At 44.1% G+C, this 23,683-nt stretch overlaps 1 protein-coding gene across 1 annotated transcript in view; it reads right to left on the bottom strand.

Moving 5' to 3' along the window:
• The window catches only part of LOC126560363 (protein Shroom), a 301,881-nt gene that overhangs the window by 226,563 nt on the left and 51,635 nt on the right, over positions 1 to 23,683 (bottom strand). The window contains exons 2-3 of the mRNA XM_050216324.1: positions 22,521 to 23,017; positions 4,034 to 4,257 (exon numbers count right to left, since the gene is read on the bottom strand). Of these exons, the coding sequence (XP_050072281.1) occupies positions 4,034 to 4,257; positions 22,521 to 23,017 (721 nt within the window). The remainder of the gene's footprint in view (positions 1 to 4,033; positions 4,258 to 22,520; positions 23,018 to 23,683) is intronic.

Raw genomic sequence — 23,683 nt, 5'->3', positions numbered from 1 at the left:
GCTCGTGTACGATCACGGTTGGGTGGCATGATAAAGGTCCCCCTCCGTTTACTCTAGGCTTTAGCGCTGGTGGTGAGTCTTCGATCCGGACCTACCGAATGTGTGGCTGCGTATTTTTGCCAAGTTCTTGGGACCTCGTTGGTCAATGCCACTCCCTAAAACACACAGCAAACGGACAAGCGGCTATACCATTAGATTTGCAAGGGTATTGGTAACTTTGGAGTACATTCGTTCGGACATTCTAAGCCTTAGAAGCCCCTGAGGGAGAACGTCGATCTAGCAGCGTCTAAATCCTTCCTTACACACAGCCAATGTATGATTTCTTGATTCATAGCGAATAAAACCAGTTTTACCAGAGTTCACGGTTCGGAGCTGCACACTTCTTGGACAGAATTTTCGTAGTCATCGAATTGGGTGGACTGCGTCGAGAAAAGGGGTTGCTCTACAAATCATGACCAGCGTACACGCGATCGCTTGGCGGTGCGAGGTGGAGCTGCTGACTCGTGATCTTTCAACGATCGCGATCCAATTCGGCGATCAGTACAATAGAATTATTGACGCTATCGTAGAACCCTTTTTTTTTTTCTTATTATCCACCGAAACTCTGGGACGACCTCCGTAAAACCTCCCATCAGCCCAACCGTTCGATCATCTCGACAAACCTTGCAGTCCTACAGTTACGATGGGGTGCTAGAAACTCACGGCGTTTTTTTTTTCTTTGCGCAAAACAAATAATTTATTGGCTGCCAGATCGAATTCAAGGTTCCTTCGGGTTAAGGAAAAACCGCAGCGTGCCTTTACAACTGACCACCAGCTCTACTGCTAGGGCGTTGTCGCACACTGTCTGCTGTGTACTGTCTGTGTGTGCAAGATTGCGACAGTATTCCAGACCGAGATAACTCCCTATTTCCGTGGGTTTTTGGAATGAAGCGGAGGACGAGATCTGCATTCGCAAACGCACCACAGATGGAGATGGAGACCACGTCTGAGGCATTTTTTGTACGAAGGATAAGGACGATCGAAGAGGGCTAAGCGAAATAAATGCGTGATGCATTACCAAAGCGAAACTTGGTGGCTGAAAATATGTGCTATGCGGGGCTGCAACAACCATGATCGGTGGTGACACATATTATGTAGGGCTGTGGAATTAGTGAGCAACCGTAAATATGCAAATGTACCAGTGTATGTACCCCCTGCGGGAACAAGATGGTACTTCAAATATGCAAATGATTCTTATGATAGTTGTGTTGTAGAAGATTTCACATTCCACATTGCAAAACCGAAGCCAAATAAAATTTGTAGACGAGATGCAGAGTTGACATGCGTTCCCATAGACGCCCACCATCATACGGATCCAGGTGAGAATACTGCCCGATTTCCTTATTATTCACCCATCTGGCTAATACTCTCGCTACATTTAGGCAGCAACATCTCGGCCACACGTCAAAACTAACCCTAGGTGATGATGAAGTTGTCAAGAGGACACCATTCGTGGAGTGTTGTTATCTTTTGGTGTGGTGTTTTTGTTTCATGCCAGCTTTCTTTGTTTTTATTGGTAGCTCCTCATAGTAGTGTGAGGCTCCCTGTTGGGCCATTATAAAACGGGTGACCCAGTAACTGTCGTCCTTACTTATGCTAATTGGATGGTGCACCAATGCCAACGAGTGTTTGCTTTGTGACGCGAATAATGTTCGCTCTGAAGGTTATGATCTATTTTCTGATTCAGAAAATTTAATATTAAAGGTAGGGGAGTGGTGCTGTATCGACATTTAAGAGCTTCCTAATTGATGTCATTGGTCTTGTCTTGCATATTGATTTTTATGGATTGATCGCCAACAAACGATATAATTACGATTTAATCTTTCATAGATCTCAGGTTTTATGAAAACGCTGCAGTTATAAAAAAAAAGGTTCAAGTAACGAAGAGCTTAAATTGTTCTCGACATCTAGATTAAGCTCAAACTTCAAATCTGCGTAACTCAGGAACTAATTTTCTTCAGCATAGCTTCGAGAGCTATTAATCCAATTACAACTTTGGTCAAGCGAACCATAGACCAAAGCAAATATTGAAAGAGCTTGTCTCACAATTCCCACACCAGGTTTTTGATGACGTTAAGACCCAGGATAATTGCCCGCAAGCCTTCCAAGGGAAAGACCTACCGATACTCTCCCTACAGAGTAACCTTTATGGACAATAACCTTTCCACCGCTTTACAACGTAAAACCACGCAACAGCAGCGTTTTGCAATCACAATAAATCCATCACAAAATAAATAGTAAACAATTTAACTACGCTAAACTAACCTCCACCAACCGCACCGACCAACGAGAATACAGCCAGCAGGCAATAGCGTATAAACACACGCATAGATCGCTTCCTCGTTCTCAATCAAAGTATCTCACACTGAGCACAGAAGCCATGGACAGCTTAGTACTATAATGCACCACACCAATGTTTACGTAGCTGATGGTTAAAATAAGGAAGCGAAAGGTATATACCCCTCTGTCTTCAGAACAGATCGCAAACCAGCAAACGGGTGATTTGATTTACTTCCTTACAGGAAAAAATAATATTGTCGAACGTTCTTGCCGCATCTCGTCCGCGCTCTAAGTGGACAAAAGTGATCGTAATTGCAGGGTTGGGGCGTAAGATTATTATCCACACCGCACCATCAAGCATGGTGCATCGCGAGTTCCGGCGTTAAAAGATGCATCCAATTTGACAACGCGTACACCTAGGCCTTAATGGTGCGCGAACGAATCGGAAGAAGAACACATTTCTGTCCGAGGGAACAACTACCATCCACCCACGAAAACTCACACCCACACTCGGATGGGTTGGGTAGGCTATGGGGGATGTGAGGGTAATAAACGCAACACCCCGGCAAGGACATCGACCTTTCCGGCGAAGTCTAGGGTGAGTAATTTGCCGCGAGTAAATCGTTGTTCGCACTACTTGAAACGTAAATAATCGGACAGACGGACGGTCTGAGATGATCGTCCACGGTGAGTGATCGTAAGGGTGATCAATTTTACATACTTTTGTTCTCGAACTTCAAGGTATCTTCCCGTTCCGAGGGTGCATTATGGGACTTCCGTGACCACCGTACATAGCTCCGGACGAGAGTGAATAATTTCTCTGCTTTATGTGAAAATTTTTTCTGACAATTCCATCTCCATTCAGCTATCGCGTGAGATATTTGCATGTAAAAAGCGTTCTGCTTGGGCTCATTAGGGAAAACCCTGGATTGGGTAGGTGTACAATGTGATATTTCCATTTCTATAACTATCTTCTCGAGAGAATTGCCACTTGAACCAATCGATGATCACTTGCTGTGATTTTTCTGATTGAGATGCGAGTGAGTACGTACAATGGGGTAGATATTAACCATTTCATTTCACACATCAGTAGCCAGCCTCTCGTCGCCTCTATTCAAACACACGGACACGGTGCCATGTTGCATATGTTCACACTTCACAAAGACGGTGTTCCTTTACGGCCACCGACCTAAACCTGGACTGGACCTAAACAATAAACAACTCGCGTCTAGACGAGTACCCGCCAGATGATAAATCACGAAATTAAATAGGAAAAGTGTATGAACTAGCCATTTTTTTCTACCTAAATCCGCAGTCCAATCAACCACCCACCGAAAGGGCATACACATACAAACCCGTCCTTCAGATCGCCTGCAGATAGGAGGGAGAAAGAATGGAGCGAGAACAGAAAGGTCATCGACGCCCGAGTACGTCGTAGCGCACCAGACCCCGTCCATCGTACAACGAAAGACTTCAATCGAGTGCAATCTAGACGGCAAGCGACGAACTCGGGGAATATTCATTATTTGCTTTTCATTTCACGAACTCGATTGGAAAATGGAATTTAATGCTCGATCGACCCTCCTCCCTCTCCTCTCGAGCGTGCAATATAATGAGCTTCTTTAGAGAGACTTAAACGCGACCACTATAAATTGATTCATTTTAATTTGAATATGAACCAGGGATTCAAAAGCAAAAAAAAAAATTCACTTACCAGCACTGGATAAAGCGGACGTGCTCGTCGCATGACTGGCCACTGACACGTCGCTCATCGAGCCGAGCCATTTGAGCGTTTCCGTCGAGGAACTGTTACTTTCAGCCGAGCTATGATTATCGCCGATGCTGCTACTCGTCGAGGACGCTAGCTGCTGCAGATCCTGCTGGGACCAGTTGTGAGATGAACGGGATGACAGTAGCAGCTCACTATCCTGTCGCAGCCTGTAAGGGAAGAGTGGAACAAGCATAAAAAGGATGCAATTTTCAATTAATCTGCCCGGCAAAGCATTAGTTTAAATCCTCTCATGATCAAGTCTTTTCCCGGAGTGGTTTGTAATAAATAATTTGATCGGAGTGCTGTTACACATTCAACACTCCCTTTGCGCGTTGTTACGTACACACGCCCCAACATTATTGATGGCCCGTTGGTGGCAAATTTCGAAACGGTTGTCACCTTTCCGGCTCGCCCTCCTAAATGGCACACCGTCACAAGCATCCACACCCAAGCATCCGTGTTACTGCTAAGGTAAACAAAAGGCCTAGTACTAACAAGCGGACACATCGCGTCGTCTGACGTGTACCGGTTGAAATATATGTATCGCTCTACCGGTGGCGGTAAAGAATAATAATAAACCGATTCCTTCATCGTGATCGCCGCACGATACGGTTTTTCAGAGGGAGCGTGATAAACTTTGACTAATGGTCGGTTGAAGATTATTTATATTTTTCAAAGTTGTTGCACCAGTAGCGAGCAGCAAGCAAATGTTGTTTGGAGCTGTTGTTGTATGTTGTTACCACCCGTGCCAGAGCCAGTTCCACAAGTGACTTGGGGAGCGGATTTTTCGATCATGAATTGACCATTGTTAAGCAATTGTGTGTTGCCGCATTCGAGTGGCTGGCGTAAGGGTAAAAAATTGAAAGCGAAAAGAGCTTCTTGTGTATGAGTTTTTTTTGTCCTATGCAAGAAAGCGTGGATACATCTTCGCAAATAAAAGGCAACGTTTTTAATTCGGAAGTCGGTTGTGTTAAACAAAACTTTGCATGGTACATTATTTATCGCTCTAGAGTGCTGTAAAGCACGAGAAGAAGTATCATTCAAGAAGATGAAGAAGGTGTGAATAATAAAAGCCGAAATTAATGGGCCCTTATGTTTGTGGTTAACTATCCAGAATGCAATTAATAAGCAAAATGCATTCAATAACTGAACTGGCGAACAATAATGCCATTTGTTATATGTTGTGATATGATTGGTGAGCGATTAGATAGGAGATAAACGGTTATAAATAAAGTGCAAAACATGTGTTTCTTGTGAATGTTAAACGTATGACATTCGGGAAGATAAAATCACTCGCCTCAATAAGTGACCATATTTCAGAAGACATATAGCAGAAATTAATCCATATAACAACATACAACCAATTAATGGTTCATAATATGCATTTAATTTGATTGAGTCAGATTTGAAATATTTTGCCAATTAATATTCAAAAAATACTTCATTTCTGAAGCAACGAGCAAGTATTGTGCGCTGAATTCAATATATGACAAGCATTTAAATTTACAGCAAATTTATTTCCAACGGACAATAAGGAGAGAAATTAATTCAATAATAAACATTAAATGAACTCTTCTGTTGCTCGACGGGGACGTGGGACAAATGTGGCAGTAATTTTTACTCTCAAATTCCACCCCAAAATAGTTTCATCACGACTTTTTTTCTCCGACAGAGGAACGCCAAATATAAAACGGAAATAATGTTACGCATGTTGCGATAAAAAATATGCTCCGTTTCCGATTTCCGAATGGAATAACAAATCGCGAACGTTAGTTTTGATTTCGGCGACCCCAAATTCGATCGGATGAAAAGATGACGCCAGCTGTTGCCGTAGATTTGAGCAAAATTATTATTTATGGCTACCGGGAAGACCTAACCTAAAAAACATGTATCGAGTGCTGCTAGTAAACAGCACGATTCACACCTTGTAGTTTAGCTGTGAGTCAAAGAGGTTTAAGATGTCACTGCTTATCTACGTAACATCGAGACTAGGGGAATGAAAATTTATTTCAATCGACATGATGAGACTGGCGAGATGAATTTCGCGTAGAGAACCATTCATCTTTTATGTATTGTGCAACTGGATGTTACTGGATATCTGGGCATCATATTGACGTCTTTGATAGTAGATACTATCCGATAAAGCAGCAATTCCACAACACAAACCTTAGTATTTAGCTCATTTTGAGAACCTGTTTAAACCAAGTCAAGAACTATGTTGGCAAACATTCGGTTGTTATTGAATTCTGTGAGAACTTCTTCAAATTATAATTTTCGAATACGTAAATCATGTTCCCTGCTCATGTCTCGCAACAGAGCATCAGAGTCTCCTTCAAATTACCTGCACCACGAAAGAAAGGGAAAAAGAACTATCAAACACACATACACACGATTTGTTCATTGTTACCGTGACGTAATAGAATATAGTTCGGTCTGGTGTGTGTCTTCTGCCGGCAGCAGTTTTCCTTCACCTCTAACCTCTCAGCACAAACCTACGCCGGGGACGTCATAACCTCAGCCCAGGTACCAATTTGCGCACGCCTCAAGACGTAGGGGTTTGTTTTAGTTTCCTCCCAGTATTGCAGTATATTAGTTAGGTACAGCGTCTAGTGAATGGCAAATGGAAGCGCATCCTCCGAGCGCTTAGACCGATGGGGGTTAGGCCAAGACCAACTACTGAGTGCATCATTTGTATGTGGGTTGTGTGTGTGTTGGAAGGTTTTCCGCCACAAAGGAAAGGAAGTTACGCAAATTGTGCTTCCCCAACCTCCCGTAGCCTTTCCCTTTGAGTGGCGATACGTTGTAAAAGAAGCAAACACATTCAAGTGGATGTAACGGTAATATGATTGGGGATGGGAATGCATTTTGGGTCCGCTTGCAGTCGCTTTGAGAAGGAAGTAGCGCATTATCACATTGTCGTCACGACTGACGCACCACTCGATGATCGATTGGGAATGGATTTGGATACGATTTTTCACACGCCATTACACCATTAGACCCCAAAAGGAGGTCAAAGAGTAGGTTTTTTTCTTGGCTAGAGCCATTTTATTTTTATAAACAATCAATTTAACAACCAAAAACAATCATTAACGTAAGTAGCCGCAGGTCGCCTGCATATCAAAAGTCACATTTTTTCTCTCCCATAACCAGGATGTTCGAACCACGCTTAAACGTCCCTCCAACCGTACAGATAGATCCGGTATGATACAACACAGCCCTTAAAACGCTTTCTGACATTCAGCGCTTTTATTCGATTTCCACGCAATTTCAGTGTTCAGTGCGATTCGATGCAGTACCTTTCGCGCGGTCGGATGCGTGAACTGTGCGATATCTGTGAGATTCAATTTCACTTTACAGTTCACACGCATGTAAAACCGTGCATTCGAATGTCTTCTTTGTTAATCAACATCATCTACCCCCGGATTTCCCCTATGCTCACCTCCTCCATAAAGGAGCTTCTCGTATGCAGAACGCTCGGAAGGGTTTTCAATTTCGATTTTCGATCTTGCATATATACTAAAACCTTGGATGCGATTTATATTTTTAATCCTTCTACCAGTTCCTTGTTGACTGTAGTATTTTTCGCCAATCGTTTACCCCCTTTTTTTTTTGGTTCACACAGCGCACACCTTCTTGCTGCACAAGCACGCGATCGCAAGTGATGAAGGAACGCGAAACGGACCCACCGGTATTTTATTACGGAGGTCATGAACTTCTCACTTTCCACTCGTTTCTTTCTTTCTTTCGCTCTTTAGTTTGTTACTTGGGTGTTATTATCATTCAAATTGCAAATGTGCGGATGCTGTGGTGGTTTTATTGTTCATATTCACGCCTCACTATTTCGTTGAGGTACCAGCCCGGGGTGTGTGTTGTTCGAACGCATTATTTGCGATACGAAATCCGACACCTACGCCCTTTTTCCGTGCGAACAAACAGCATAAGGTGAAGATTGGTGCCGTCTTTATGCTCCCTTACTGGCTGAGTCAGAAACATATGATGGAGATGATTATTTTTATTAACATCTTCCAAACCAAAACCAAACTAAGGATGTGGAGTCCCTCTTTGAAGGAAACAAAGCACAAACTCTCTTTGCATTTATGACAAGGAAAAATTACTTACATTACAAATAACATGAGTGAGTCTTCTCATCTTCAGCGCACAGCTACTTAGTAGTGGTGCTTTTCACTTTCGTGCCTGCATTTCAATGGAGGTGATGAGGAGATCGCTGATGATCGAGAGCGATGTTGATGTTATTTTAATCATAATAAAAGTGTTGGAAATTCAATCAGTAATTAGCGATCGACGCAAATGCCATCGGGGATGAATAATGTTAATTGATTGATTGTTTAATCGCTGCATTTCGGTCATGCACAATTGCATTGCAAGGCATTAGTGAAATATTCGACCTCAACATTACTTACTTTTCTCACTGTTTTTCTCACTACAAAGCATCACAAAAAATGGAAAAATCGATACCAGCATTCCGACCTAGAAAAAGAAACCGCCCGAGGAAACCCGGCCAAAGAATGCTACCACCCGAACATAGATGATACCCAGGCTTGGCAGCAGTTGCAAGCAAGCAAAGGGTCCAAATACCACTTTCCCTTCGCATACCAATTGCCAGTACAAATGGCAAACCGTTCGCGCACTCATCTCTGACACATCTGTGCCATTTCGCGATGGAAATGAGGAAAAATGGAAGTGCATACACCGACACCGGAGCACCGGATCGTGGTGCACAGCCAACGCGAGCAAGCAAGCAAGTGCAGCGGCGAATGGAAATTGAACAGATCGTGTAACGATCGTAATCGTTTCGTTGTTTTGTATACGGTGCTGCGTTTGTAATCGGTGTGAGCAAGCATTCCCTCTAACCTAGATGCTTCCTTTTAAAAGCTACAGCGAGCCACGGACCAACTCACCGACCGGGCCGAAAAATAAAACCGTGAACAATTTTCCCCATGCTTCAATTGGTGCGGGAGTTGATTTTATTACACTGTAAAGCCGTAGCTTTTCCGACTACTGACCATCATCGGTCCGAAACTCGGGGGCTGCCCTTTCCATTTCATCAGTCCGTGCGAATCTCGCACGGCTCTTTGGACCACACGTGAAGAGGACGGGGCCGTAGATTTCGAATCACGCCGTACCATGCATGCAAGAGCCCGATGGTTCCTTTTTCGAATCGTAGGAAAAGGGCCACGAAATGACCGAGGCATCGATGACCTAGTTCAGCACGGCTCTCATCTGACTTTGAGGCGACTAAGAACAATGACGACTCATCACATCACGGAGCTCGAGATACCTTAAACTCTTCACCTCGGGTTACAGAACACATTTCTACTGCTGCTGTTTGTGGCCCTTCGCTTTTTGCTGGCTTGAGCTTTTGATTGCTCAACAACAGCTTCACTTTCACGTGGTCGCTGCTGTAGCATGGCTACTTGACAGCTACGATTTATGGAGCGGCTGCTTTAGAATCGTAAAATCGATCCACCCCAGATGCAGATTCGAAAGGATGCACCGTTTATTTGCATCACCAGTTGAAAATTTGTTCAAGACGTACCGACAAAGCGGTTTATGAGGAGTTTTTAATCGCATTATCTTTAGCTCGCTATACTTGAGCTACACCGGTATGATGCAAGTGTGTTCCTAAGCTCTAGCTATCTCATATGCATCACCGATTTGATCTATCTGCAACGCTCTATCTTTTTAATCTATTAGAAAAGCCCTCCCAACCTACACGCTTGGGCATACACTGCTGTGTAGAGCTCTCGAGCAAAAGCGACATCTTGTGAGGAATTCATCAACTCCAATTGTATATGTAATTTGGATTGGTTTAGCCTTACTAAGCCCTCAATTTGTACTCTTGTATACAAATGATGTAAAATCGTCGCATAAAGCAGTCCACACTCTAGCAGCGCACTCGGTGAGATTGTTATGATTTTTGAAGTACGTTTACGGTAACACCGGCGTGAATCATTCGTAAGATTTATGATGCAACCGACACGATTAGTAGCGCGAGAGCGTGCGCTACATTAGAAGACGCCCTCTGGGGTATACTGTTGAAAGGTATTCAGATGACATTCACTACCATCAAAAGATACGAAACAGCGATGACGCGATCTAATGTTGACAGCCGAGATAGACGCAATGGCGCAATTTCTGGTGCTCTTTTTTTTTTTGTCGCAGCTGTAGACACTCAACACTCCGGGAGATCCGCATGGGACGACGATGATTGATTAGAACAGATACACCAAATGGACTATGGATAAGATATGGGAGAGCTTCTGTGAGATATTTTTGCGTAGCGATCACAACACTAAACAGAAGTGACACAGACGTCAGCGTGCGATCACACAGCAGGTCATCACGATCATAATTTTGCTTGCAGAATAATTTGACAATCTCGGTAAATCCATCAAGTACACAAAGGAGGCTTAAATTATGCATTCAAGACTTCATTAGATTGAGAGCCCGTGATGTGCTTTGATAGCGACTGACCCTGATTTAAATTGGAGTACAATCAAATCTCTCACCAGGTGATCTTCAAACTGCAAAGCCTACGTCATTAGAGAATCCAGTGATGCAAAAATGAAAGGAAACTTGTGCATTTTTTCTGCAAAATCTTCGTATCATGTCCGTCTTGACAGACAACAAGACAACAACAGCAGGAAAGCGATATTAATACACACCTCAAAGATAAACGCACAAATAAAGAATCCAATCAACCAACCTCTCCTTCGTCTACATCTCCTCGCGTGTATGTGAGGTCTCCTCAAGGTGAAAGCAACGTAGAGGTTAGTTGGATGCACTTTTCAAGGTCCTCTCCAGGTTCATTCCGAGCGCTTGATTACTTGATCAGGCGCGAGAACAATTGAACTGCGTGTCCACGAGCTGAGAAACGCCTTCCCGACCACAAGCGATACAAGCGAAGCCGTTCATCTCATTGGCACTTGGCCATGTTTACACTTGGTAAGCAAATGGGCAGCAACAGAAGCCTTCCCCACCATTATTAACACACCCGTGCTGGTTGGGGTATCGTTTAAGTGCTCTATTAATTAGGTTTACCGTCCAAGTCGATCGGTTGTTGTTTGTTTCACGTTCCTCAGGTTATGGCCCTCCCAATCAGAAAATCACAAAGATGTCCAGATAGCCGGCTACAAGCAAGCAAAGCAAGCAATTCGTCGGGGATAAGAAACAATCTCCGACGAATAAGATCTTCCCATTTCCAATTGTTTCATTATAGCGAACCAAGATTTTAATAAAACAGACATCTTGAGAGCTGTCCGAGCGAGTGCAGGAGAGAACCTTCATGTCAAGTAACATACGCTTCCTTCCCGGTTCCAACAATCCTGCATTCGGCTGTCCACCGTGCAAGCAACAAAGTTGCAATCACGTCAAGAAATCGGCCTGTGGTCTGCGGTTCTGACTTTTCACGAGCGTCCAGTGTCTGCGTAGGAGAATACTACTGTCCGGGACTGATTTGTTTGGCTCCTTAGGGTGGCGAAACGATGTACGAAATACGGCAAAACAATATCTCGGTGACAACAATGTTGCCCAGCAACGGTCGCCCAGGAATCTCGGTAGTGTCACGCGCCCCTTCAGGCAACACCGGAAAGCAACCGAAACGACACGACGATGACCACGACCTGCGGTCCACGATAAAGTCGCAATCTGCGTAAATTACGATCGCTAATGATCGCCCGCCGCTCGCGCATTGCATCGTTTCGGCACGAACTGGAAACCTTTGGTACCGAGTTGAGTGGGCCTTGGAAAGTGCAGAAATCAATCCCACTTGTAGGTTTGTGGATCTCAGATATCTGTCTCTGGAGCAGTGTCATGTTTTCCCCACACAGTATTCCGATGCTTCTTAACGGCCTCGAGGCCCCATCAGCAACAAAAACGAACCGAGGTCCTGAAAGATGAGGCTACAAAAGAGTGGCCTGCATGGTGCCGGCTTCCGCATTCGCCAGCTGACCTGGTGTGTAAGACGAGTAGAAAGTGAGATGATTCCTAGCGGGAGATCTTCGGACCTGGGATGAAGAACTAATGATGCTTTCGCAACTGGAACTCGAGAAAGTACTTGGGAAGTAATACACCGGTACTACACCGGTCACCGAAAAAAGGTCATCGAGAGTGAGAAATATTGAACACTTCTTGTGCCTTGTGCACGCAAAACTAGGATACTGGACGCCGCTGGGGTTATGAAAGTTGTGGTCGCCACGAGTTCCTTTTTCTCGTCTCATACCGTTTGCCTAATTAGTTGCGTCTGTCCGTAAGTCACGAAATAGAACCTTTCCCAGAGGTTCACGATCGCCGTAGTTGTGTTGTCGCTGTCTCATCATCGGCATCGATCGATCCGGTCGACATCGGAGCCATGCAGCCAGCCATGGACAGGCTCAAATGAATGAGGCACCGTTGTTACATGCTGACAGGCGAAGTGTTTGTAGCGTAGATTTGTAGCTTTATTTGTGGTTCTCATACACTTCCACCAATGCTGCCATCAGAAAAAGGCGCTGCAATAGCTATGCTGGCCTTTCTCTGCTCACGATTCTTGGCGATTTGCGTCAAAACTTCCGCCAATTTCCGCCAAGTCGCTCGGGGCGATGCGAAATGATCTACCATTCGGTACGAGGTACACATTCGATACTTTTGATGCTTGTTAGCATAGCTCAATAATGAACGATGGACATAGATGAAAAAAAATGTTTCTAAAATATACATATGAACTCAACGTAACATCTTCAAAATAAATTCTTCTTTAAAAGCGTTTAGAAATGGGTTTTTTTCTAGTTTCTCAACACATAACACTTATCACGCGTTTTATGGAAAGGAAAACCTCGATCAGGGCACAACGGTAGCGTATCGTTACTATTCCCTAAGGCGTTGACAAAATTAGGTCACCAGTGTCGGAGGACGGATCACGAGCGTTCGTGAACGCCTCGAATACCAGCAACTAACACAGGAAGGTAGTCCACGTAATTGACTGGGTCATCTCCTCACGCTTCCCGCCCATGCTTGCTCCTCCAGCTTCGTAACTCCAGCAGCAGCCTCGACTGCAATACATTCTATTCCGAGATGGAAATTCCTCACCAAGTTACCCACGGATAGATGGATGATATAATCAAGCTCAGATTTCTTAGACAACTAGCAGGAAAGCATCATCATAATCGTAGTTCTCATTTATTCGACCGGTGGAACATTGGCGATTCAAAAGTGATCGTATTCGATCCAACAATGGAACCGTCTGTCATGACCAACAGTGCTCTAGGAATTGGATTGGACTAAACCATGAAATTATGTGATGAAATCGTCGGAAGCCTTACGTCTCTGATGTCATTAGGATGTGTGGTTCCAATTATAGCGGGACATTCAAGTGTTCATCAACAATGAAATTGATCTCTCAAGCGCCTTATGTGACAAGCTGCTCAAAACCCATAAGTCACCCACTTGAAGATCTCAATCGCAAAGAGTCCTATCCAAAGGATCAGTTGGCTACGTACAAGGAGAAAGTTGCTAAAAATCGTCACCCTTTGCCCTCACCCGAAACACACACTTCACTTTCATCCGGCTCCCGTATAAAGACCACGTAAATCTGCATCGTCTGATGCGGTTCTGGTGGGCTTTCGTTTTCAATGGCTGTTAAACTTTGTCCGTGGTCCACTTATGCTAACGAACCCAGACATACACACGCACACACTTTGTCCGACCCATACTCATGACCACCGGCTCGTGACGGACGACATCGATACAATCGACTTCTTTGTATGTTCGGGAAGGAACACCAGAACCGCTCGTGGGCTTTTCGTGGGCTGCAGGGGCTGCTGTTTAGCAGGTCAAATCCGTGGGCTACCGGTGTTTATGGGTGGACGGGTTTTTTACGGCTTCTTCCTTCCTCTTACCAATAGGGTCCCGGTGGTACTGTGCCAAACTTCTTCTAAAGCTGTGCTGAGGTTTATTGCCCTTGAGGAGAAATTTCCCATCAATCGGAACACTATCGGAACACACGGTGGTGATCGCGATCACTGATAAAGTGTGCAGGCTGGTATTTTACTGCCAGGATCGTAAAAGAAAATGTTTCATATTTATATTCGATCCACTGACCTTCGGGATTGGATAGGATGAAAGACAAAAACATATCATAAAAATCAAGAATAATTCGAAATAACTCAGTGAATCAGAGAACAATGTGTAAGAAATATCTGAAACAGAGAAAGTATAATACCGGATTTATTTGCTTGTTGAAGAATGCTCATATTATTGCTTAAACTGAATCCAATCCGAAAGTGAAATCGAATCTCACCTAATCTTGGTAACTGTTCCTCAGTTATTACAAGCGATTACATGTCGTCTGGATGCCAATGTCTGCGAGCCGGATGATGAGCACTTAGGTCAACTACAACTTCCGCTGACTACTACAAGTTGTTGTGCCTGCTGGGGACGGTTCGACGGTTTGATGACAGCAACCCTCAAGTCCCACTGAGAACTCCGCAACGACCGTTGTAAAATTATAGCATTGAGAGTGCATCGTGTCACATAGCGTTCAGCGTGGAGTGTTCAGGGAACAGAAATAGTGCATCCATATTACAGTGTCGTGGCCATTTGACAATCGTCACCTGGAATGTCGTGGATGTGCAAAATCATCGTCTCCAACGAACACGCCGATTACCACCGTACCCCGGGTGGTCGTTTCACACCATAATCACCCGAGTTTACGGTGACTTTAAGCGAAACCGAAAGTTAGGGCAAGAATCATGCTGATGCTCTGTGCTTCAATTCAAATCGTTTCGTGATCGCAACACGACAACCGTCGACGCCAAACGGCATCGGGTTCCTATTGTCCCTCCGTGCTTTATACAACTCCGATCCAAGTTGGTTCACGTCTTGGGGGCAATGAATAATGGAAAAAAATAGGGAATAATACTTCCGACCGGCTGTCACCAGCTGAATCGAATATCGCTGCGAGGTAAAATAAAAGGGAAATTTTAGTTTTTGGATGGTACGGTCTCCTGCAATGGTGCGATATGGAGGAAGATGCATAACGAGATGGAACAATAGAAGTTAGAGCGTTTTTACTTTAGTCAGGCCAAATGTGTACACCGGAAGACGTATATACAAACCAAACAGGAGTAGAGGGACGGGACGGGGAAGTTCTGCTCAGCTTTCACTTTTTCCAGTCAGCCAGACAAAGGACTCGGACCGAGCAGATTGATCCGGGTGCTGGTTTTGATTCGTGTCGACGACGGCGACGACGAGATCACTTATGTAGAGCCTCCTCAAGAAGAGAGGGACTACACACTAGACGTGGTGGGCAAATTTGTGCAAAAGCAGGCTAAGAGCTCTCCTCAAATCGTAGCTACAATACCTGCACAGCAAGCAGGAGCACTGGATTTCTTTACCCAATTGCCATTTAACTGATATGCAAATGCTAGGCCCGGTCAATCAGTCTCAAACTGCGACCAAATCTCGAGCAAAGAAAGTGCTCCAATAAACTTGCACCCGGTCAACTTGGGGGCCTCAAGAATTTCACCCCTTAATTCTACACACAACAACACAGTACGTGTGTTACACTCGCGATCGGATCTTGAAATCTCTTGTTGTTGCTGGGAACCGGTGCAACTCTCCCCCAGCAGAAAGAGAGCCAATCGCAACGCATCCGGATACGTGATATTGGGAAGTTGGGTAGTTAGTTTGGCTTCTTGTACGCCTGTCAGTCTCGTTTTGCAGCGCAAAGCTGCATGCAGATATACTGTTCGGGATCATTAATTTGGCTGTCAGTTGGGTATCGAACGATCAGCGTCCTTACTGTTGTGGGAGTGGACGAGAGAGTGTTCTTGGAACTTCGGAGCGGATGCAAAACACACACACACACAACCACTCTTCGCTGGTCAAGCTGCTAAAGTCCAGCCACAAAATTTGCAACCAAAAAGGGAAATGTGTGCTGTCCGGCTCGAAGGGACAATCAAGGCTTCGCGTATGTACAACATACACAGCGTGAGGACTCATTAAAAGTGATATTTAAAAAAGTCGTCTATTTGATGAGAGACGCCCGCCAGATGAGACTCGGTACGGTGGAGAAAGACAGCACACACACACACACTGAGGATCAGTTCACTGAGAAATCTAGGCCAAACGCAATTTGCCGAATGAAAATGACAGCCGCACACAGATGTTGTGCGGCGGTGCCGCCAGAAGCGCAATGAGGCGCGGAATATGCTTACCAAGCGAGACTTGCAGCACATTGAGGAATTGAATGATGGTCCTACACAAGCTGCCAGCGCTTGGTTGGAGGTCGCCCAAGAGACTTCTTTTGCACATACGTGATGGTCGCGCGCGCCATTTCAAACGATCGATGCGCATTCGGGGCCGTTAATTACATTGCCATGTTTTCAATCTACCGGCTTCGGGTGAATGAGATGAGCGCCGTCACTACGTCCTACAACTACTACCACTACTTAAGGAGCTTCCCAACCCCACACCCGGTGGGCTGGTTTTGAAAAGATGTTTAGATTTAATGTACGCAAATGAACGCTCGTACACTGAGTGCAAGCATGATCGATCGTACGGTGAACAATTAGACGACAGTTCAGTCGTCAGACCACCGGGTCCGAGCTAAGCGCACCTTGGCAGATTTCCCATATCCAACCCCAGGTTAGCGGGTTAACGTTATTGCTCGATGTAAATGTTTTCTATTTGCCAGTTGGCAACCGTTTTTGTTGATACGTTTTGTGACAGGTCAGTGTCAGAAGAGCTCGGTAGGGCTGAGCGCGTTTGACCTATTGAAGCTGAGGTCCCAATAAATCACAATTTTTGACAGCGAAGATAAATGTTTCCAGTGGGAAACATGCTCTAATGAGCTTCATATTCTTCTCTATTATGTTTATTTTATCTCAACCTTTTAAGTGGCAAAGAAAGAACAGCTTTATGGGAAAAATGAGGTTATAAAATCCTGTGTTTCTTGAAATAGGCGGTTGGTTGAAATAGCTCACAGCGCTCAGATAGTTAAAATATAATAAACATTTCCGTTTCCGATGTACAGACGTAATAAGAGAATATCTTCCAGCACCGGAGCAATGTGTGCTCAATTTCAGCCTCCCCAAAATTAAGGTACTTCCTCAGTACCGGTGATGTACCGTCCATTGACTCATCGAATTTTGAGCGATCGTCTGTGAGAGTTATTTAGACGATCATCTAACGAGAACTGTACCGTAATGCCTTTTTTCCAGTAGTAATTACCATACCGTACGATCTGCCCAATGTTTGGAAGAAGGGTTAGCTCATTACATTCTCGGTTCTACCGTAAGTACATCACAAACTACTATGAAACAAGCTTCTCATCCAAAATGAGCACTCTTCTTAAGGTGAAGTAAAGAAAATCAACTACATCCGTGTACAACATCCCGCCAGGAGAAAGTTCTCGCTAAAATAAAGCCAAAGTTTTCTCCAGTTTAGTTATCTCTTACACTTCATCTCATTCGTTCCGTGGAATTTGAATCTCAAAAACTAATCATTGCCGAAAAAACAACTGCCCCAAAGGTAGCGAACCTCTTCAATAAAGTTCCTATTAAAGTCCATCTACAAAATCGATCGATCACACACAGCGATCTAATACAATTCTTTACAAGACCTTCCATCTTGGAAGGTCTTGGAAGGTGCTTTTGTTTTGCATGGCTAAATTTGATCGACTTTTCTCCGGTGACCTATAGCTGTAAACATTGCCAGCCCCCCCCAGTAAGGAAGTGCGTGTCTTTGTCCGGGAGTTTCGCTCCCCGGATGAAGGAAAGCGAATAAATAAAAACAAATCGCAACTAACAATACGCGCCGAACCATACGTACAAGAGGTTAGAGAGCAAATGGGTATGGTGGGTCTCCGTTGCCGGAGATGCGAAAAAGGCGATAGTGGAGGGTTGAAGATCATTCAAGTCTAAACTAGAATTAAGAGTTTGAGATCGATATCTCGTTATTTTGCTGGGATAATAATGCTTGCCAAAATCGCAATGAGAGAGTTTGATTCTATTGCTAGCGTTTAGTTTAATCCAGAAAATGGACGAAATTCACTTTGAGATTTTCGATCACATTTTGAACATGAAGAATGTCAGATAGAACAATTGAGAATATATTTAAAATACATCTTCTATCCAAACAAAGCACTCCTTTTCTTCTCTGTTCATCGATTTGAACCATTATTCAACTTCGCTCAGCAGGAAACGCCTCTACTCTCGCGTCGGGGTCAGGTCATAGGACGCCAGTTACGAGAAGTGGCCTCGTTCACGCCGAAACGGCACAGCGCAATGAAACGGGGTTAGATTTTATCCAATTTATCCCGAACTTCCACCAAACCAATTTTGGTCCAATACCTTTGCGAGACGTGTTAGAAATCGAACCCTTCTGCTGGGGTTCCTGATTCTTCGTGAGCGAAAGTTTTATGGGCCACACAAAAACCCGAAACGGGCTGCCTCAGCTAACTACTGCATGACGCGCTCTTCCGGAAAGAGGAAAGTGAAAGGGATCGGGATCGAAACCGAACGAACGGATGTTGTTGATCTTGACCTGTAACAGACTGTTGTCATGCCCGTTTCCTGGGCGTTAGCGCGCTGGCTCGTTAGAAGGCTGATGCAAGTTGTCAGATAACAACGACGAGGGACCGTGATTTGCTTGGTGTCGTGTCGAATGTTATAATGTTGTTTCACGTTTTTAAAAGTAAACATGAAGATCAGCGGTTCCATTTTCCTATTACTACTTCAATTTATTCTAGCAAAGAACTTTAACTGTAGCGAATATAAGACTAAAACTTCTCCTCATTTTAAGCGTAATTAGACGTTTTGTTCATTAGCTTTCTGTTCCTTAACTATTGAATTCTGCCAAGCTACAAAGCTCAATCGAAAATACACCATTAATCATAACGCTAACTCATGGGCATTAGCATCCCATAAGCTCACGAATCGGACGACAACTCCAACTGCAATAGCGAAGACCTGGGCATGAAATTGAAAACCAGCTCACCAGTCTACGAACTGTGGTATGATTTTGGAGCTCCATTTAATAAGAACCTAATCGAGTGGGTTTTAAAGCAGCTAACTGAGTAATGGTTTGCTCCATAACAGAGAAGACTAGATGGGCTCGAGGCGATTTCACCCGCAGGGAAGTTTTTAATCGTACCCCTAATTGAAATCCTACTGCAATACAACTCTGCTCTTCGAAGATTTCAAAGCAAGCAAATCTTGCTTGGTTAGAAGAAAAAAAAACGACACAATTACCTAGGCTCTTAAGCATACATCGTTTAAAAATGATTCTTAATACTATAATTATGACTTCATATGCCCCTTATCCAAACCCTGTTCCAAGCAAAGATCATGCACAACTTACTCGAACGGACGGACATGCGTGTGGAAACCCAAAATCCGAAAGGTGTCGGAAATCGAATCTAACTCCACCATTATATCATCCCCGGCAAATGCGAACTTCATGCGTAACACTTCTTGTTCGCGCGCCTGCGCGGAAAATCGATCCCAAAACCGATCGATCATCATCGAGGATTTTGATTGAGCTCTGTTAGTTGGAGACGGCCACGACCACCGTTGTTTTGTCTAAATATAATATTGGATTCGTTTCAATTCGCTCATCGTTTTGGATTAGATGGAATGGGGCCATTTTTTTTAATGTATGTGTGTGTGTAATATTTCCATCAAAACGCAACAAAACTTCTTCCGTTACTTCCTCCACTCGGAGGTTCTCTTCGCACAATGCTGGGAACGTTGGAGGTTCATTAGCGACGGTTTTCATATGGTTGGTAATTGTTGATGGAGTGGCAGAAATAGCCGAGGTGAACAAGGTGCCCTGAAAATGATCGGCACATCGTTTTTCCCACTCGTCGATAAGTTGTAATGGATCTGGTTTTGAGGTGCTTCGTTCGTTCTGGTCATTTTCACGCCCGGAGTGAAATGATGCCGGAATCAATCAGAAGATTGGAAGGTTGTTTCTTCACCGTTGCAACATTTAGCAGCAACATCATGAAGAATTGGACAATTATTTAAGCTTCTTTTTGGGGGCAGCAGTGACCAGCTACTTGATAACGATAACCACGCCAATCTTATCCTCATTTTGCTTTGTGCCAACATGCAAATACCAAGAAAATTATTGCACATACAGTTTTTGGTGTTATCATCAGGCAATAGTTAGGCACGATTTATGAGTGGAACAACTCATCGTTAACCCCCTTTTTCTTCGGCAAAGCTTCCTTAACAAGGATGGAAAAACTGCATGCTCCACATTTTACGCTGCTTAGGGTCGTGTTTAGCTGAGCTGATTGTGTTCGCCTCGAACAGCTTTTTAGCTACACTTTTCATACCACCATACCGTAAATATGATTGCTCTATTTCGCAAAATGCCATCTATTGCATATCAAGATCGCTCAGATTCGGTGGGTCTGTTGAAGTCGCAGGTTTTCCACCCATCTCCAAGATCTTGATGAACCCACCCACCCGTCCAACTGAAACAAATTTCGGTTTTCATTTTCTTCATCTTGATCGTGTTTCCATCTATTTCGCTTCTGTTTTTATTTCCCCACCGAAGCGTGTTGCTTTTTCGTCTACATTTGATTTACAAAAAAGCTCAATTTTTTTAGCAATGAGCTTAACACACACACACACATGGTTGTGGTTTTCATTTTTCGTTACACATTTCTTTGGCCTCTGTGCATCTTCCAACATCGGACGGTCCGTAAAAGATTGTTTGTGTAATAATTATATGCATCCTTCTTTTGTGGATTGGTTTATGTGGAGCATGTTTTGTGGGGTTATAAGCGCATTATTGTACCTGTCTGACCGGAGACGACGTCAGAGCCAAAAAGCAATTGAGATTTAGGCTCTGATGGATAGGATGGGGAGAATTAGGCGGTCTAAAAACAAATGCTAATTTCGTTTGCCTTCACACAGTATCGGGAAGTAATTAGAGTGGTTTTTTCTTGCTTTTGCAGGAAAAAACTACTGAAGAGTGGAAATTATTGACTATGAGGTTATGCGCAAGGGGGACAATGATTCAAGGAAATTTATAAGCGTGATCTACAAAGAAATTATATCTAGATAATTGTTTACGATGTATTAAGGAAAAACTTCTGTTCTTGTTGACCAGGCTTTAGCTAAAATTTGAAGTGCAATTTTAATAAAAATTTAGTTATCGTAATAGAGGATAGCTGGCGCATAAATGGCTGCAATTTGTTGTATGATATGACATAGTTAGTAGTATCAAAATGCGAAGAATGGTCAGAAAAATACAAAAACAAATCAACGATAGCAGATGCAATCAGCCAGTGAGCTTGAAAGCTAAACGCAGCATACCTCTATGGATGATCTCCTAGGAATCTTAGAGTCCATGAGGTGAAACATGAAATTCAGGCCAAATTGGTCAAACTTGAATAAATTGAACCATGAAATGCGGAAGAAATGGCGGCAATACGCGAACAACTCCATTAGCTTTCCGTCGGTTTCAATCGAAGCCTACATCCCTGTGTACATCCCAGAAATTCAACTACGATGTACCCGACATGTTTTTAAAACGAAACTTAACATGCGACTGTACTATCTAACTGTCAACACTGCTCTTCGAAATTGGTCGAAAAGAATAAAAATCCTTGCAAAGAAGAACATTTATAACTACATCACATTTCCATAACATCACAATCTTAGTAAACATCACACTGTTTACCCTGAACAATGAAAAGAAAGTTTTAACACTTTCTACCACGTGGACTCACATTAGCAAAACCGCCTTTTTCGGGAGATTTTTTGTGAAAATTTTCCCCCTAAAATAAGACAAACTCACCACGAAATCCGGAAGATATTCCATGGGCGCAAAAGGGTAGATTTGCATTAACAAACAACAACAGCAGCACACCCCAACACCCTCCGGGCGATCAAAAGGATTTCCTAGTGTTTGCTGCTTCTCTCCAGCAACATCAGCTTCCCTCGGCAGCTCTCCGCTGCCGCCTTTAAGTGTATTGTCGTGTCATGTCCGGAAATTAACGCGATCGACGGATGCATCGGACCGACGACACCTTTCCAACTTGTTTTTTTTTGTTTTGAAGATATTTGATGTTTTTCTTCCCTGTTTCCTTTTGGCTGCCGAACACACTCGTGACACTCCGCTGTGTGTCAGCTGGTTGTGCAGTTCGGATGCCTAAAGAAACCGGCAACCATCAACCCTGACCGAGTGGCCGAAACGAGTGTCGTAAAAAAAAAACTTCGATGCACCTGCTATTAGCCAGCGATGACACGGTCACATTTAGTGCCTGATCGAGCGTTAAATTAATGGCTATTCTACTGACCTACACCGAGGAGATCATGCCGGGTGGGTTCTTTAATGTTAGGGTTATCGAGAACAAGAAGTTCTCAGTGAGGGGCAATTCTTGTCCAAAGAAGCTCTAAGACATGCAACTTACCGATCGAGAAACGGCGTGGAGCTTGAGTCAGAGCTCGACACGTAGCTATGATAACCTTCCGATTGTGCGTAGGACGATTGCTTTTGATGATGGTACATCGTCGTCTGCTCGTAGTACGCCCGGCTATACTCCTCCAGACCGGCCTGCGTTAGAATGCTGTTGGTGCCGTTGGTGTTGTTGCCCCCGCCGGGGACAATCGTCGGTGTCGGCGGCTGATTGCCGTTGGTGATGTTGCTGTTGTTGCTAGCGTTTCCGTTAACGGAGGTCACCCCGCTCATCAGCATCCGTTCCGGACCGGTGGACGCTGGGCTACCATTACTGCCGTTTCCCATCAGCAGCTTGCCGTGCTGTTGCTGAAGTTGCATTAGGGCGGGATGCAAATTGGCTGCGCCGTTGCTCGCAGTACCATTAGCACCAGGCCCATTGCCTAGGGCACCACCACCACCGCCACCGCTAGCGCCGCTTCCCGGAGCAGCACCGTTGTACCGTACGTCGTCCTGAGTGGGTAGAGAAGAGAACAGAATGAAAAAGTGTAAATAGACAACAGTAAATTCAATTAGTGTAAGTAGTGAAAATTAAGGCTTTGGTGCTGAGACGGTACTGAGATATGGCATCGGTTCAGTTGTTGAGTGGAACCGGGTAGTTTTCCCAGTTGCAAATGAGTGTGGAAGAGCTGCCACTAAATTCAGAACCTCCTGGAGTTTATCTACATTCCTGAGGATTAATCACTTAGTAAAGTTGATTTATAAAAATATTCGTGGGCTGCTGTAGGAGCAACTAGAAGAATCCTCGTTTTATCCATGATGAGTTGCTGAAACTGATGTTTTATCGATATGTAAAATAATTTCTTCTTAAGCTAACAACATCCTTTAATATCCAATCTAATTGGTTTTGTTGGGATTTCGCCTAATAACCGATAGACCGATCGGACGCAGATTTCTCCTAGCAATTTGTTTCACCACAGTTTTTCCCAGTGCCATCGAGTAGATCAGTGCTAATTTTCTCACGAACTAACGACACGATCCCACCCCGAAGGAGGGAAAGCCATCCCGTTTCGGGTCCAGATTTAACTGCAGCCTAGACTGCACCATCGTTCATAACAGCAGGAGCTCCGTACCAGTAAAAGCAAAACGGGCGGAACACACACACACACACACTTTCGT

Source organism: Anopheles maculipalpis, chromosome 3RL, assembly GCF_943734695.1.
Source record: "Anopheles maculipalpis chromosome 3RL, idAnoMacuDA_375_x, whole genome shotgun sequence".
Classification (NCBI taxonomy): domain Eukaryota; kingdom Metazoa; phylum Arthropoda; class Insecta; order Diptera; family Culicidae; genus Anopheles; species Anopheles maculipalpis.
Note: the sequence above shows the minus strand (reverse complement) of the source record. Positions and strands in the feature narration are given on the sequence as shown.